Source organism: Coturnix japonica, chromosome 5 (assembly GCF_001577835.2).
Source record: "Coturnix japonica isolate 7356 chromosome 5, Coturnix japonica 2.1, whole genome shotgun sequence".
Lineage (NCBI taxonomy): Eukaryota > Metazoa > Chordata > Aves > Galliformes > Phasianidae > Coturnix > Coturnix japonica.
This window is the reverse complement of record NC_029520.1, coordinates 25,189,695-25,202,765: the sequence shown is the minus strand read 5'-3', so window position 1 is coordinate 25,202,765 and position 13,071 is coordinate 25,189,695. Positions and strand designations below refer to the sequence as shown.

Below are 13,071 nucleotides of genomic sequence, written 5' to 3'. Positions count from 1 at the left end.
AAGATCTCTTGTGACCAAGTATTCTGGCATGGGAGCTGATCAATTGAAATTGCTTTACTCCTTCCATTGTGTCATCCAGTTTGTGCAGTATGCAAACAAAACATTCAAATCAATTTCTGTGCTCCTCTGTCAGCACTTGTACTTCTCTAAATAAATAAATAGATGACAGGGATGGTTCTATTTAATTGTGGTCACTTCTATTAACATTTCATAATAGAAGTTCTTTAAGAGCGTGGTTCCCAAACCACATTTAAAATGTTTTACACAGTTAAACAAGGCATGAATAAAATAGGCTGCTGGGCACAGCCTCTTTTAAGTATTCTCTGCAGTTTTTCAGAGAAGTATATGGGTTATTCCATGAGGCACAACAGCTATGTGTGTGCTGGGATTCATAAATCCCCTCTGGGAATGCAGCACCCCCTCTGAAACAGCTGCCTCTGGCAATTGACATCTGAGACATCTTGTAGATTCAGTCCATCAGCAGGAGCCTGCTCCCTGGTGTGTACGATCCCCTGGGAATTTCTTGGGATCTACTGCAGCTGCCAGTCATACCCTTTCTGAATGCTGTGTCATTCAGAGTCCATGTGTCTGCTGCACTCCTCAGCAGCCTGGTAGCAGTGCTGTGTTGTCCTGTCTGCTCTGAGGCTTAGCGTCAGGTCACAGGAGCTGTGTATGGAGCGAGAAGAATGAGTCCATCCAGGAAAATCTCACATGTGGATACCAGTGACTCCAAAATGGTTTTCAAAGGTGACTTGCTCTGAGTGGAGGTGATGTGCTCAGACAACCAGCTGGTAACTTAGGGGGGAAGCTAGCATTGAACCAGTTCAGAGGGGAACACCTCTGCTAAAGAGGTTTGGGCCTGAAAGGCTGGTGGGAGGGAGGTGGTAGTGATGTGATGGATCACCTTAAAGCCTTGCTAGTTACAACCCCATGCTGTGGGGAGGGACACCTTCTGCTGGATCAGGCTGCCCAAGTCTCCATCCAACCTGGTCTTGAATGGGTTAGGGCAACCCCAGCTTCTCTGGGTAGCTGTGCCAGTGCCTCACAAATTCTTCTGACTATCTAATCTAACTCCTACCCTCTTTTAGTTTAAAGGCGTTGCCCCTTATTCTGTCACTATGCTCCCTGTTAAAGAGTATCTCTCTGTAGGTCTCCTTTAAAAGCTGGAAAGCTGCTATGATGTCTCCCTGGGGCCTTTTGTTCTCTAGACTAAATAATTCCTGTAAGATGTGTAAGATCTGCAAAGTACACAGCCTGTTGTTTAATACTGCCGTTAGGCCAACTTCACAGTAACTGTAAAATGATGAATTATAGTTACTTTGAGACTTCCTTACTCTGGATGAATAATGATTCCTCTTGGCCTGTGGAGTACGGTTATCCTGTTTGAATTTGGCAAAGCCTACTGTTGCCAAATAATAATAATAATAATAAATAATAAAAAATAAAATCTTGGGACCCCGAGTTCCCAAACCGCTCTAGTTTTAGTGGCTATTTTCTCAGTGTTGGAATTGCTGTGCTTATATCTGGCAGCAGACAGCAACAATGTACATGGGTGAATGGTGCGTCTATTTTACAGTCTTGCTGTCTTAGAACTGATAGGTCTACAACTGTTTCACTAGTTGAGAAATCAGGCCCTCAAATTGTCACAGATACGCATGGCATTAATTCCTTTCCCTTAATAATACCTTGCTTGTGGTATTCATTTCACTGCTTAAACAGTTGCTGGTCCCTTCAGCCATTTCAAAACACAAAGAACAATGTGCTTTCAGCATCAGGAGAGCAGCTAGGTCCATTCTGTCACTGACAGCAAGAAGTGCACGTGCGAAAGAGAAACAGTGAAATAAGGTTAGAACGTTTACACTATTTCCTGAGATTTTGGTATGTGAGTTGTGTTGGAGGTCACAGAAGCGTTTGGGTCAGACCTTAGTGTGTGCCAACTACTTTGCTAATCCCTAGTCTAGACGCTCAGTTTTCCAGTGCCTGTTAATCTTCTGCATTAATGTAGTGATGTATTTACTTTGGTCTGTCACAGAGCATCAGTCGGAAGGAACTGGGCACTCCTGTAACTCCCAGTTGTAGTTTCAGCCTCAAGCATGGGGATCTGGGCTGTGTAGCCATAAGCAAGTCAGTCCTCTAATGATAAGCTTTATATGCACTTTGCTAGGCTCTTCTGTAATTGTCTGGACGCAACTCCAGGACAATGTTTGCTGTCCTCTCCTTATTAAGCTTTGCTTTTGCATTGTTCGTAATGAGTTGCTATTTCCTCTGTTTTGTCCTGCTGAGCTGTAGAGGTTTGCCTTTATTGACTTTCATGTATTGGTTTTAGAAAAACGTAAGTTAATTTTCAGTTCCAATCTGGCTCCCCGGTGTGTCTGATGTTTTTACTGGATTTTCCTTGGGTTTGATAAACTATTCGGTATTCAGACCCAAGCCATTTATGAACAAACCCTTGATACCTGTGCACAGCACTGTCCCTACCCCCACTCTGGCAATGAACAGCTGGTAATTCAGCTCTGACAATGGCTTCCATCAAGGCTGCTACTTCTCTAGCTTGCTATTATCTTATAATACCACATCAAAATCCATACCAAAGTCACAATAAGTCATATCTACTGCTTATTCACACTCATAAGACATATTACTCTATCACAGGAGAAAATAAGATTGGTCTGACATGATGAGGTCCTGCCAAATCTCATTCTGCTGCTATTTGTCACCCTATTATCTTCTTGGTGCCTGCAGATGAGCTATTTGATTACTTGTTGCAGTGCCTTTCTGGGCACTGAAGTTAGGCTGTCCAAGCTATCATCCCCTAAATGTTCCTTCTTTCCTGTTTAAGGACAGTATGAAGAGATACTAGTCAAGATAAAGATGGGAGGTGTTCTTAACCGACACCTGATTCCCAGCACTCCAGTGCTTATACATCAAATTTAGGAAGAAATAATGTTAGAACTATGCTACCTAGATGAATTACCTATAATAGTTCAAGCATCAGCGTGTCATTGCCCTGAGGGCACCAATGGACCTGCTTGTGCCATCCGATGGCCCACAGCACAGTATGGCTGTGGCTTATGCCCAAGGGAGGTGCCTGGAGGCTGTCCTGTTACCTCGGGGAGCCCTCCCAGAGCTGTGACAAAATGGCTTCTGAAGGCTTGCAGCTGCTGCTAACATTTTGTGCAACATTCATGGCAATATAAACCAAACTCAGCTGTTGCTTTTCCAGGGCCTGGGGAGACAGAGATAAGTAGTAAAGAACCAGTGAGTGACTGCAAAAGTATTTAAAGGAGCGTGGTTAACTTGGCTTTTGCTTCACATCAGTGCTGTTTTCTAGGTTGGGAAATAGAAATGAAAGCTTTTTTTGATGTAAATTTTAGTATAAATTAAAAGACGAGAGCATTTCAACCTTTAAAGGAACCAAAGTAATTATCTTCCTGCTTGTGCTGAAAATACAACCTGAAGGGAGAATCCAAGATGCAGGAGCCAGCATCCCCAGTGAGGTGCCTGCAGCAGTGGAAGAGGGGGCTGTCTGCTAAAGCATGCCTAAACCTAAACCACAGTAAATCCATATGCAGCAGCTTGATTGTGCAGTGATTGAGTATGTTGCTTGGTACTGAAAGTAGAGCAGCTTTATTTCCTGTGCCAAGAATTTTTCTTTATTCTTTTCTGATAAGAAAGGGAAATCTGAGCATCAAGTTGACCTCGGCTATAGTAGGCATAATTTTATGGGACCTTGCTTTATTCATCTTCTCTCCAAACTGAATAGTCTTAACCCTCTCTTCATCCCCTAATAATACCTTACCAGAGTCTGGCTTGGCTAAAATCTGTACTCCTCTCCTTACTCTGCTCAGTATGTCCTGTCTTCCACCTCTACTGACTGATCGCTGGGGTTTTGCTCAGCTGTCTGTGGAGTTGCTCAGATCTGTAACACAGATGGTCATGGTCAGTTTGCAGTTCATTAACATGCATGAGCAGTTGAATTTGTTTCTTCTAATGTGCATTACCTTGTATTTACCTACACTAAATTCCACTTGCTGTCATCTTATTCAAATGTTCGTGTCTCTTAGGATTGTCTGAACTGCAGAACAGCCCTCAGAGATGGATGCAGGGATGTTTTTGCCTCAAAATTTTCTGCTGCTTCGGGAATTTGCCATGTGTTGAGTTTTTTGAGTTGTTTCCCACCCTATTAAGATGGATTAAGTGATCTGCTGTGTGATATTGATGACCAGTCTGTGGTCTCTTGCCCTCTAAAACTTTTGAAAGTAGCCATATAGCTACAGAGGTATAAACACGATCAAATCTAATATTAGAGGATATCCAAACTGTTTAAACAGGGGGATCTGGAGATCTGGAGATTTTCTGCCATTTTCAATGAGTTGCAGATATGCCACAGTCTGCCTCTTCCACCAGTTTTAGGGAACTCCAGCACACCTTAATACGTGGGTGGAAGCATTTTATGGCTTCTTCATGATTTCATCTTTCAAACTGCTACCATAGACAGTTTGTTAAACAACTTTTGCTATGTAAATTATCCTAGTTTCCCTACCAGTCACTGTAGTGAATGGTCCTCAAGTGCTGGTATTGCACAGTCTATGACCCAAGAAGGGAAAGTTAAGAAGCCTTTAAAGAGTGGAGAGGAGATAGCCCAGTTTTTTACCTTGTGTGTGGGACTGAGGATGGTCATATGCAATTTTCAGTTTTATTCTGGACTTCTGTGAAACTGGATGGTGAAGCATGGAGTGAACCTGCTGAATCAGCTGTGACAGTGCTTGTGTGCGATAGTGAATGACAAAAAGCTGAAAGTGTTTTTCCTCATAATACTGTTTTAGCCACATTGGCTGGAGCTGCTCTCAAACCTGCGCTGTCTGGAAGAGCTTCCAAATGCCTTTAGTCTCACATGTCCTGTTTAACAAGTGCTACAGAGAACTTGTCTCTGCCTGGGCTATCAGGAAAGCAGCTTTCAACCCAAGCTACTTAAGTCTGCAAGGATAGCAAGGCCTGCAATTTTCCTTGTAGAAGGCAATTGTAATATTACATCTGTAAGGTTTCCTGCTTTCTTTTCCAAGCCTGTCCTGTCTTCCTCCGTGCCTGACCCACTTCCAGATGTGTCACAAATGACCTCCCTTCTCTTATGTATACATCTGAATGTGTTACAGGTGTTGAAACATCAATCAGCTGATCTCCCTGATGCTTATCTCTTCTCTAGGTGACAAGGGCTCCCCAGGGAGAGAAGAACAGCAGAAGGGCTTTTGATGAGAAGGCTTATCTGTCCTCAAAGCTGCTGAAGGCTGGAGAAGACCCCTACCGCCAGCATGCTTTTAATCAGCTAGAGAGTGACAAACTCAGCAGCGACCGGCCCATACGGGACACCAGGCACTACAGGTACTATGCAGTCCTTGCCCCAAGCCGTGGCTGCTGCTTGCTGCTTCCTTTATTCTGCCCTGTTGACAGAGGATGGTTTTGGTTTTTCTTCTCCAAGATCTGTCTGTTACTTTGTTTCATGGTTAATCTGGAAGGGTCTCAAATGCAGAGATCCTTGGATAATTCAGTTCTACTTTGTTGCTTTTCTAGCATATCTTCTCCCAGGTCTAACTGCCATACTATTACTTCACTGTTTGGGTTTCTTCACAGCCCCTCTCTTGCAGCTCAAATTACTCGTCTGCAAGCTGTTTTTGCATAAAATCCCTCACACTCAGGGTTTCTCAGTGAGCTTCTGTCCTATCTGCAAGGTACTCAGCTGTTGCAGCATTGCTTTACTTTGGTGTTTCTCACCTGCTGTGAACTGGCTGTCTAAATCTCATTTAGTGTGTTATGGTTTGGATGAACACTGCTGAGGTGGGGATGAAAATAATGAGTTTTTCATGTTCAGACAGTGAATATTTCATGGCTTGCAAAGTGCTCCTTGTTCTGTCCTTGTTTCACTGGGGGTGAATTTATTCTGCTGACTAAGCTCATCTGTAAGTTACTACCAGAGCCCGGGTAATTATTTTGTTCTTTCTGTAGCACAGAAGGATAACATTGTACCTTGAAGATGATAGGTTTGATAGTAATAGAATGGTGCAAAGCAGCCTCTTTCAAAGAAGAAAAAATAGAAGCAAAGTAACCATGTCAGAAGCAGTGGTGTCTGTTTGAAACCTAGATGTAGTGTTGCAGAGCAACATCTCTTAACTGCTGGGAAGGGGAAACCAGGCATCTAACTTAATTGAAACTGCAAAAAGGGTATCAGGAGACGTGGAACCTTGTGAGCCTGCCAGCACTGACAGCCATCAGGGTGCTTTATGAATGGAAGCGGTTGGGACCTTGGTTGTGAGATGAAAGTCTTGTGCTTCTGTTCCCCAGTATAGCGCTCAGGATTGGCTTGCTAGTGACTCAGAGGCAGTGGTGCATGCCCTCTGTTACTGCCAGTCCCCCTGCCATGCAGAACTGCTGTTTTCTGCTAATCTGCTGTCATGTTCTGGCCTCTACAACCAGCTAAAATATAAATGATTTATTTTGATCTGTGATCTGTGGTAGCATGCAGAGGATGCTTTTTGTGAAAAGCCATATCTGCACACTTCGGTCTAAAGATGTATATATACTGCTCCCTGGAAATGTGTGGCCACTTCAGGCCTCAGCTTTGCAAAGATTCCTGTTAGCAATGGGGACTCCCTAAGCAGCATATAATCAAGGCAGATAGATCTGTTATCATGTTCCTCCTATTTGCTGGGGGTTTGGTTTGAGAATGAGGGTGTTGTTTTTGAGTACTGTGTCCTGTAGCAATATTGGAGTGTGTTGCTGCCATAGCAGCTTAACATAAGGACTTATTTCTGCTGGTACAAGATAAATGTGGTTTGAGAAAGCCCTTCCTTCTGTCACAAGTGGCTCTGGCTCAGCTAAAGGAGTCAGGGATGAGTAGGTCACTACTTTATTTTTCCTTAGGCAACAAAGTTCAGATAGGGCATATTTGAGTCTACATCCTTCAAGCTAATTCTAACTGAACACGTAGCTAGCTGGTTTTTTATCCAAAGCAAAGGCAGACCCAGCTTACAAACACAAACTTCATCTTGTCCCCTGTGATGCTCTAAAAATCCTGAGAACTTGGAAAGTCTCTCTCAAATAATGTGCACACCAATATCTTGTTTTTTCTACTTGCTGGTGACTTAATACATTTTACATTCATTAAATCATGGAGTTATTTTGATACAATAATAAATATGATATGTATCATGTCTGATCCCAGACTTTTCACAGTTTTTGTCAAAGTTTTTTTATATGCTTGAAAAGTGATGGAAGAAGTCATTGTTCCCTTAGCAAAACATTGCAATGAAAAATAACAATAGTTTGGAACAGTTTTAAACTAGCAGAATTGAGTGTGATGGTACAAATAGTTACAGTTAATTAATAGCCATAGGAGAATGGTAAGTAAACATAGAAGTACAGGAGGCTTTAAGAAATAAATAGTATTCTGTCCAGTGATGTATTTAGTCTAAGCATGGCCTTGAGTAGTTAAAAATAAACCACAATTCCAGAGTAGCACATCAGTCCAAATCTGCCATTTCCAGCATGTGCCAGAACTGTATCCAAGATTCATAGCCATGAGTTGTTCTCCAGAATTCTTGTTGTCCACAGGGTATAAGCAGTCTTGGTGCAAGCTGATTCTTCATTCTGAGTATGTGGATGAGTACATACCTAACGTTACAGAGTGAAATGGGAAGATGGGAAGAATTACTTTCTGTTGCTAGCTGAGGTATTAATGTTCAGAAGAGAAGCTGAGGAACCTCAGTAGCTCCCTGAGGCAGATCATGAGATCATGGGGCTAGATAGTGTTTTCTCTTCCTGTAAAGCCCAGGGTCCAAAGAGTTTGAATTGATGCCTGGATCTACCAGTTTTATGCATACTTAGCATGTGCACTTCCCATGCATGAAGGAGCTGGAGTTTACATGAAACACAGGCAAATTCATGGGCTAGAATCCACTGTGTTGGACATTTGTTCCCCAGGAAAGTCACGTGTTTTCATCCATAATGCATGCAGCATTATGAGTTTAGGTACCAGAGCCTCAAAGCTTTTGCCTTTTAGCAGGCACAGTTCTTTTCAAGCCCTACTGTCCTTTATATTGGGGTTGCTGAGGCTTTTCTTGCTGCTGCTCCACTGTGCTATTTCTGTTTTTAGCATATTAGTTCTCCTCTGGAAGTTGTAGACATGTTGCCCCAGCAGCTGCTGGTGGAAAGTGGCTCATGCTTCTGCTCTTCTGCCTTGCAGGTGCACCTCTGTACGCTACGATACAGACCTACCAGCTACCAGTCTCATCATCACCTTCCACAATGAGGCCCGCTCTGCACTGCTCCGCACAGTGAGGAGGTGAGTTCAGCAAGGGGGGCTGGGCCTTGGGAGAGCACCATTGTAGGGTTAGACATTTTCCAGTGGTTATACAAGCAAGGTGGGTGGACCTCCCCCATATGCTTTGTGGTCTATCCTAGAGATGGCCCACGAAGATGGGTCTGGGACTGGATTGGTGATGTGGGTGTTTCTTCAAAGTGTCTGCAGGTAGCTACTGTATAGTTCTTGTGATGGGATCATTAGCAGCAGGAAAGGGGCTGCTGGGCCTGCATCCACAGATGGGGAATGGTCAGTGTGAGCTTGGTTTGGAAGACTGAGGGTCCAGAGGGGGACAGTATGGGCTTCTAGATGTAGCTGAGGGGAAGAGCATGGGAGGGTGTATTTTGTAAACAGAAATATGCAACCAGTCTCCTGCTAGGGTATATGTTTCAGGAGGTGGGGCAGTCCTGCTGAGAACAGGGTGAGCAGTCTTCCAAGCAGAAAAAAATATCTGAACCTAATGGCCCACCAGGTCTTCCCTGCAGATTTTCACACAGACCCCGCTGTACATACAGGCCACTTGCTATCTTGTGCCAGTAGCTCCTAATTTCTGAGTATCAGCAGTAGAGTCTCATCCCCAAGCAGAAGAAAGTGTGCAATTATCTATACCACAAAGCAGTGCTCAGCTGCTCCTTCCCCTCCTCAACATCCCTGCCAAATCTGGGGAGACTCTTTTCCTTTTCCTTTTTACATAAAAAATGCCCTTTGCCCTCAGAGTTATCAAGCCTTTGTTCAAATGGTCCCTGAAGCCTGCAGGCAAGTCCAGAAACAGCTTGTGAAGGCTGAAAGGAAATTGAATTGTTCAGGTAGAAGGTTGAACTCATGGTATCACTAACAGGGATGTATTATTCATCATCATCACTTCTTCTCCTCTCAGGTCCTGTGGGCTTAGAGAAATGTACTTTGTGAATAAATAACAGGCTTTTCCAAGTTGGCCTCGTGGTTAGAAGGCTGTGTTTCAGTCTGCTGGGTTTGGTGCTGCTGTATTTTCAGAGTCCTGTATATACTGCATTAACACATTTTGCCTTTTTACTTCTTCTCGTTTTCTTTTCATTTAAACCATAAAATTAACCCTATACAGCCTCTATTCAGAAAATGAGCAGATTTGTTTGGAACTACAGTGCTGCTAGTAGGACATCAGCAGAAGATTTCAGCTGATTCTATCATAGGTCAGACAATAAATGGTTAGGTGCTCAGAAGCTGTGGTAGTGTGATCCTTAAGAAAATCCCAAGGCAGCCAATGAAAAAGAAGATGCTGTGATAATAAAATGTAGAGATGATGACATTCAAAACAGCAGCAGTAACCCATAAAGAGAGGGTCTGATATCAAATTAGGTTATGTGTACTGATGAGCAGATGAATATTGCCAATGTGTAATGCTAGACTTGCTCAAAGCAGGGTCAACTTGAGTAGGCTGCTGAGGTCTGTGTCCAGTTTGTTTTGTGTATCTCCAGGGACAGTGGAGATACTCAAGCATGTCTGCAACATGTCTAAGCCTTCTCTTCTCAAGGCTAAGCTCTTGCAACCTCATCTCATACATGTGATGCTCGAGTCCTTTACTCGCCTTAGCTGTCCTTTGCTAGCTGTGCTTCAGCATGTTCTTGTTTTTCTTATCTTGGGAAGGATAAGAAAACCTGATTGGTCTCACCAATCTCTTAGATGTGATGTTCTGCAACCTAGAGTCCCCAGCAAAGACCCTGCAAAGTGGACCTAGCTGTTCAACCCTGCTGTCCTGCTGACACTGGAGCAGCCATCTAATGGGGAGCTAGCTGAGGTCAGTTGCAAAAGATTAAAAAAAAAAAAAAAAGGGTCATCTGGATGGCCTGCAGGATGGCTTGGGTTGGAAGAGACCTTGAAGGTCATTTAGGTCCTACCAGAGCTCCAGCTATGGCTGGGAGTCTTTGTTGCGAGAGGTTTACACTCAGTGCTCCTGATTTACTCCTTGTTTGCATCAAATGTTGGAAATGTTCCTGATTTATCTCTGTTTGGTGAGCGGTCCCAGAGGATAAATTCTCGGGTTCCATAATATCTACAGGGGCGCACAGCCAAACATTGGCTAGTAGCTTTCACTTTAAAGCAGAACAGGTTTGATAACCATAAACAGAGGATATATTTTTGGAGAAGAAAAAAAAGGGAGATGGCATCTGTGAACTGATGGGAGATGGACAAATCAACAGAGAAGGGAAGCTATTGGCAGTATTGGAATGGTGTCATGGGACAAAGTGAGGTCACTGACACTGAAAGAAGAAAGTTGTGAGAAAAGAAGAAGGAGGGTAACATATCCTTGAGATGAGAGGAATAGTCGCTGTTTCTGCTGTAAAAGAGGGATTAGCACTGGGATTTTGGAAGCCTAGTAATATGTTCTGTGCCTAAGAGTAATCAATTGTTGTGCCAGTCTGTGGTAAAGTGAAATACTAGGATTGCTGTGTTCCTTGTATAAAAGACAGGCAAGAAAGGGAACAAAGAAGATTAAATACTTTTTCCAAGGATCCACAGCAAATTATTGCAGAGCTGAGAGCAGAACTAGACATCGAACAGTAAGTAGTGAACTCCTCAAGAATATTTCCTCTTTGCTGGGGGACTGAGTGAACAGCTGAGGAAGGGAGAACAAAGTGTATGGCCTTTTTCCCAGTTCTGTTGAGTTGGAAGTCCTGTAGATGTAGCTTGTGGAGAAAATGAGAGTATTGCTAATAGGGTAGCAAGAATATGTGGAATACCATTTTACCTGCAGCAGTTATGCTGCAGGATGTGGCCAGTCAGGGTTGTTAATATTTTGTGTTACGTCTGCGTGAACAAGAATTTCAGTGCAAGGTAACTTTGTCTGTAAAATATGCAAATAATGGCTATTCTGGGGGAAGGAGCAATCACAAATGCAAGAAGGAACATAGCCCTACCTTCCACCCCACTGCTCAGTGCTGAAGTATCCAGAGGAGTATGAGCCAAGAGCAGCAAATGGGATTCAGCTTTGAAAAATGCAAGCTCGGTCATCTAGGGATGTGTCAGCTCAAAATACAAATACTCTTGAGGTGTATGAAGCAGCTTAAATCTGAAATGGAATAGGAACAGCGGAGCAGACATGATTTTGCTGTGGGGCAACAGAAAACTGAGGAAATTTGTGTGCAAACCTATTGGTGATGCTAATTACCATACCGTAATTTCTCTCTCCATAACCTTAGTAGGCTATTCCTGGGAGTATGGGATTACTCTTGTGTTTCCTGTATAAAGGAAAACAAAACAAAAAGCAAGCAAAATAAACAAAAACCAATTGAACAAAATGAGATAACCCAAAATATTTAAGCGATACTCTCCAAAATTGCTTGAAATCAGAAGAGCAAGCGCCACTAAAATGCTAGAACCAGGAGGACAGAGTTTACCTCTGTATTTTAAGGCTGAAGTTTGCAGAGCTGTCCTCTTCGCTGGTGTGCTCAGGTGTGAGCAATGTTCAGTGTATGAGCTGTCTTACTGAAGGCAATAAGGACTTGCCTGTGCATTTGTGGAATGAAGCTTGAAGAGGGAATATGCTGTGTAAGTCTAGTAAAGCCAGAGGAAGAACTTGAAGAGGTTTATGGAAAATCAGTTCAAGTGTTTTAAAACAAATGAGAGGAACAAAAAGGTCAGAATGAAGCTGCTGTAACTCTAGAGTACCAGACTGTATTGACCTCTGTGGAGAGTGTAAGCTCTTAACCTCCTTCCTTGAATGTGAAATCCTGCTTCTTGTAGACACAAGCCAGTTGCAGCTCTGTGGGTATTGCAGGCTACAGTCATTCCCAGCCCAGGGAAAGGTCTGTGCCCCCAGAAAGTGTCGTGGCTTGAAAGAAAGACAAATAACAATCAAAACAAGCAAAAAAACCACAAACCCCAAACCAAGTCCAAAATATTGCCAAAGAAAATTGCCTTTTTCCTAAAGGAGAGAATAGGTGAGAAATGACTGAGAGCACTCCTTGCTGGGAAAAGTGGCAGTTCTTTTTCTGCTTCCCAGCAGTGATGAGCTTTGTCCAGAGTCTGGTGGAACACCTTCCTGGCTGCTGCATGGCTGTTAATGCTCTCCTCTTTGTCTCTCAGGAGGCAGAGAGCATGCTTCAGCATCCTTTGCTAGGTGCTTCCTGGCAGACCCTACAACCAGCTTTCTTGCTGTGGAGTCCTTCTCAGGTTTGACCGAGATGCCATAGCTTTCTGGGATGTTTCTGCTTGCAGTTCAGCTTCTGCTGGACCCTTGTACAAAGAGCTGAGTTACCTCTTCCAGATTACTGAGTTTGGTATTCCTGCTATAAAGCATGGCACAGCAGACTTCTGTCAGTACTACCATTGTCATTATTATAGCACCTCACAAGGTCTGTCTTTTTCTTCTCTGGATCCCTGCAGCGTCCTGAACCGCACCCCTCCCAACCTCATCCAGGAAATTATTTTGGTAGATGACTTCAGCTCAGATCGTAAGTATGGACCTATTTCCCTTGCATTTGTTTTTTCTCCTTCTGTTCTCCCTCTTTTTGGTTGCTTTGTTTACTCCCTTCTTTAACAGAGATTCCATCATGTCTCTTTGCAAGGGAGAAGGAAAAGGGAGATAGTATTTCTGTGAGCAGTTTAAATACATGCATCGTAAAGGCCATGGCAGAGGAGGATGGTGAAATTAGGTATTAAAACCTGTGAGGGCCTCAGAGTCCAACTATGGGAGCTGGGTGTTTCTGAGCACCTCTAACATAGAGTCCTAAGTGTCTCAC

At 43.3% G+C, this 13,071-nt stretch overlaps 1 protein-coding gene across 2 annotated transcripts in view; it reads left to right on the top strand.

Moving 5' to 3' along the window:
* Positions 1-13,071, top strand: part of GALNT16 (polypeptide N-acetylgalactosaminyltransferase 16) — a 59,111-nt gene that overhangs the window by 25,304 nt on the left and 20,736 nt on the right. For both annotated transcript variants that reach the window (XM_015864710.2, XM_015864712.2), the window contains exons 2-4: positions 5,204-5,379; positions 8,237-8,335; positions 12,716-12,783. In XM_015864710.2, the coding sequence (XP_015720196.1) occupies positions 5,204-5,379; positions 8,237-8,335; positions 12,716-12,783 (343 nt within the window). The remainder of the gene's footprint in view (positions 1-5,203; positions 5,380-8,236; positions 8,336-12,715; positions 12,784-13,071) is intronic.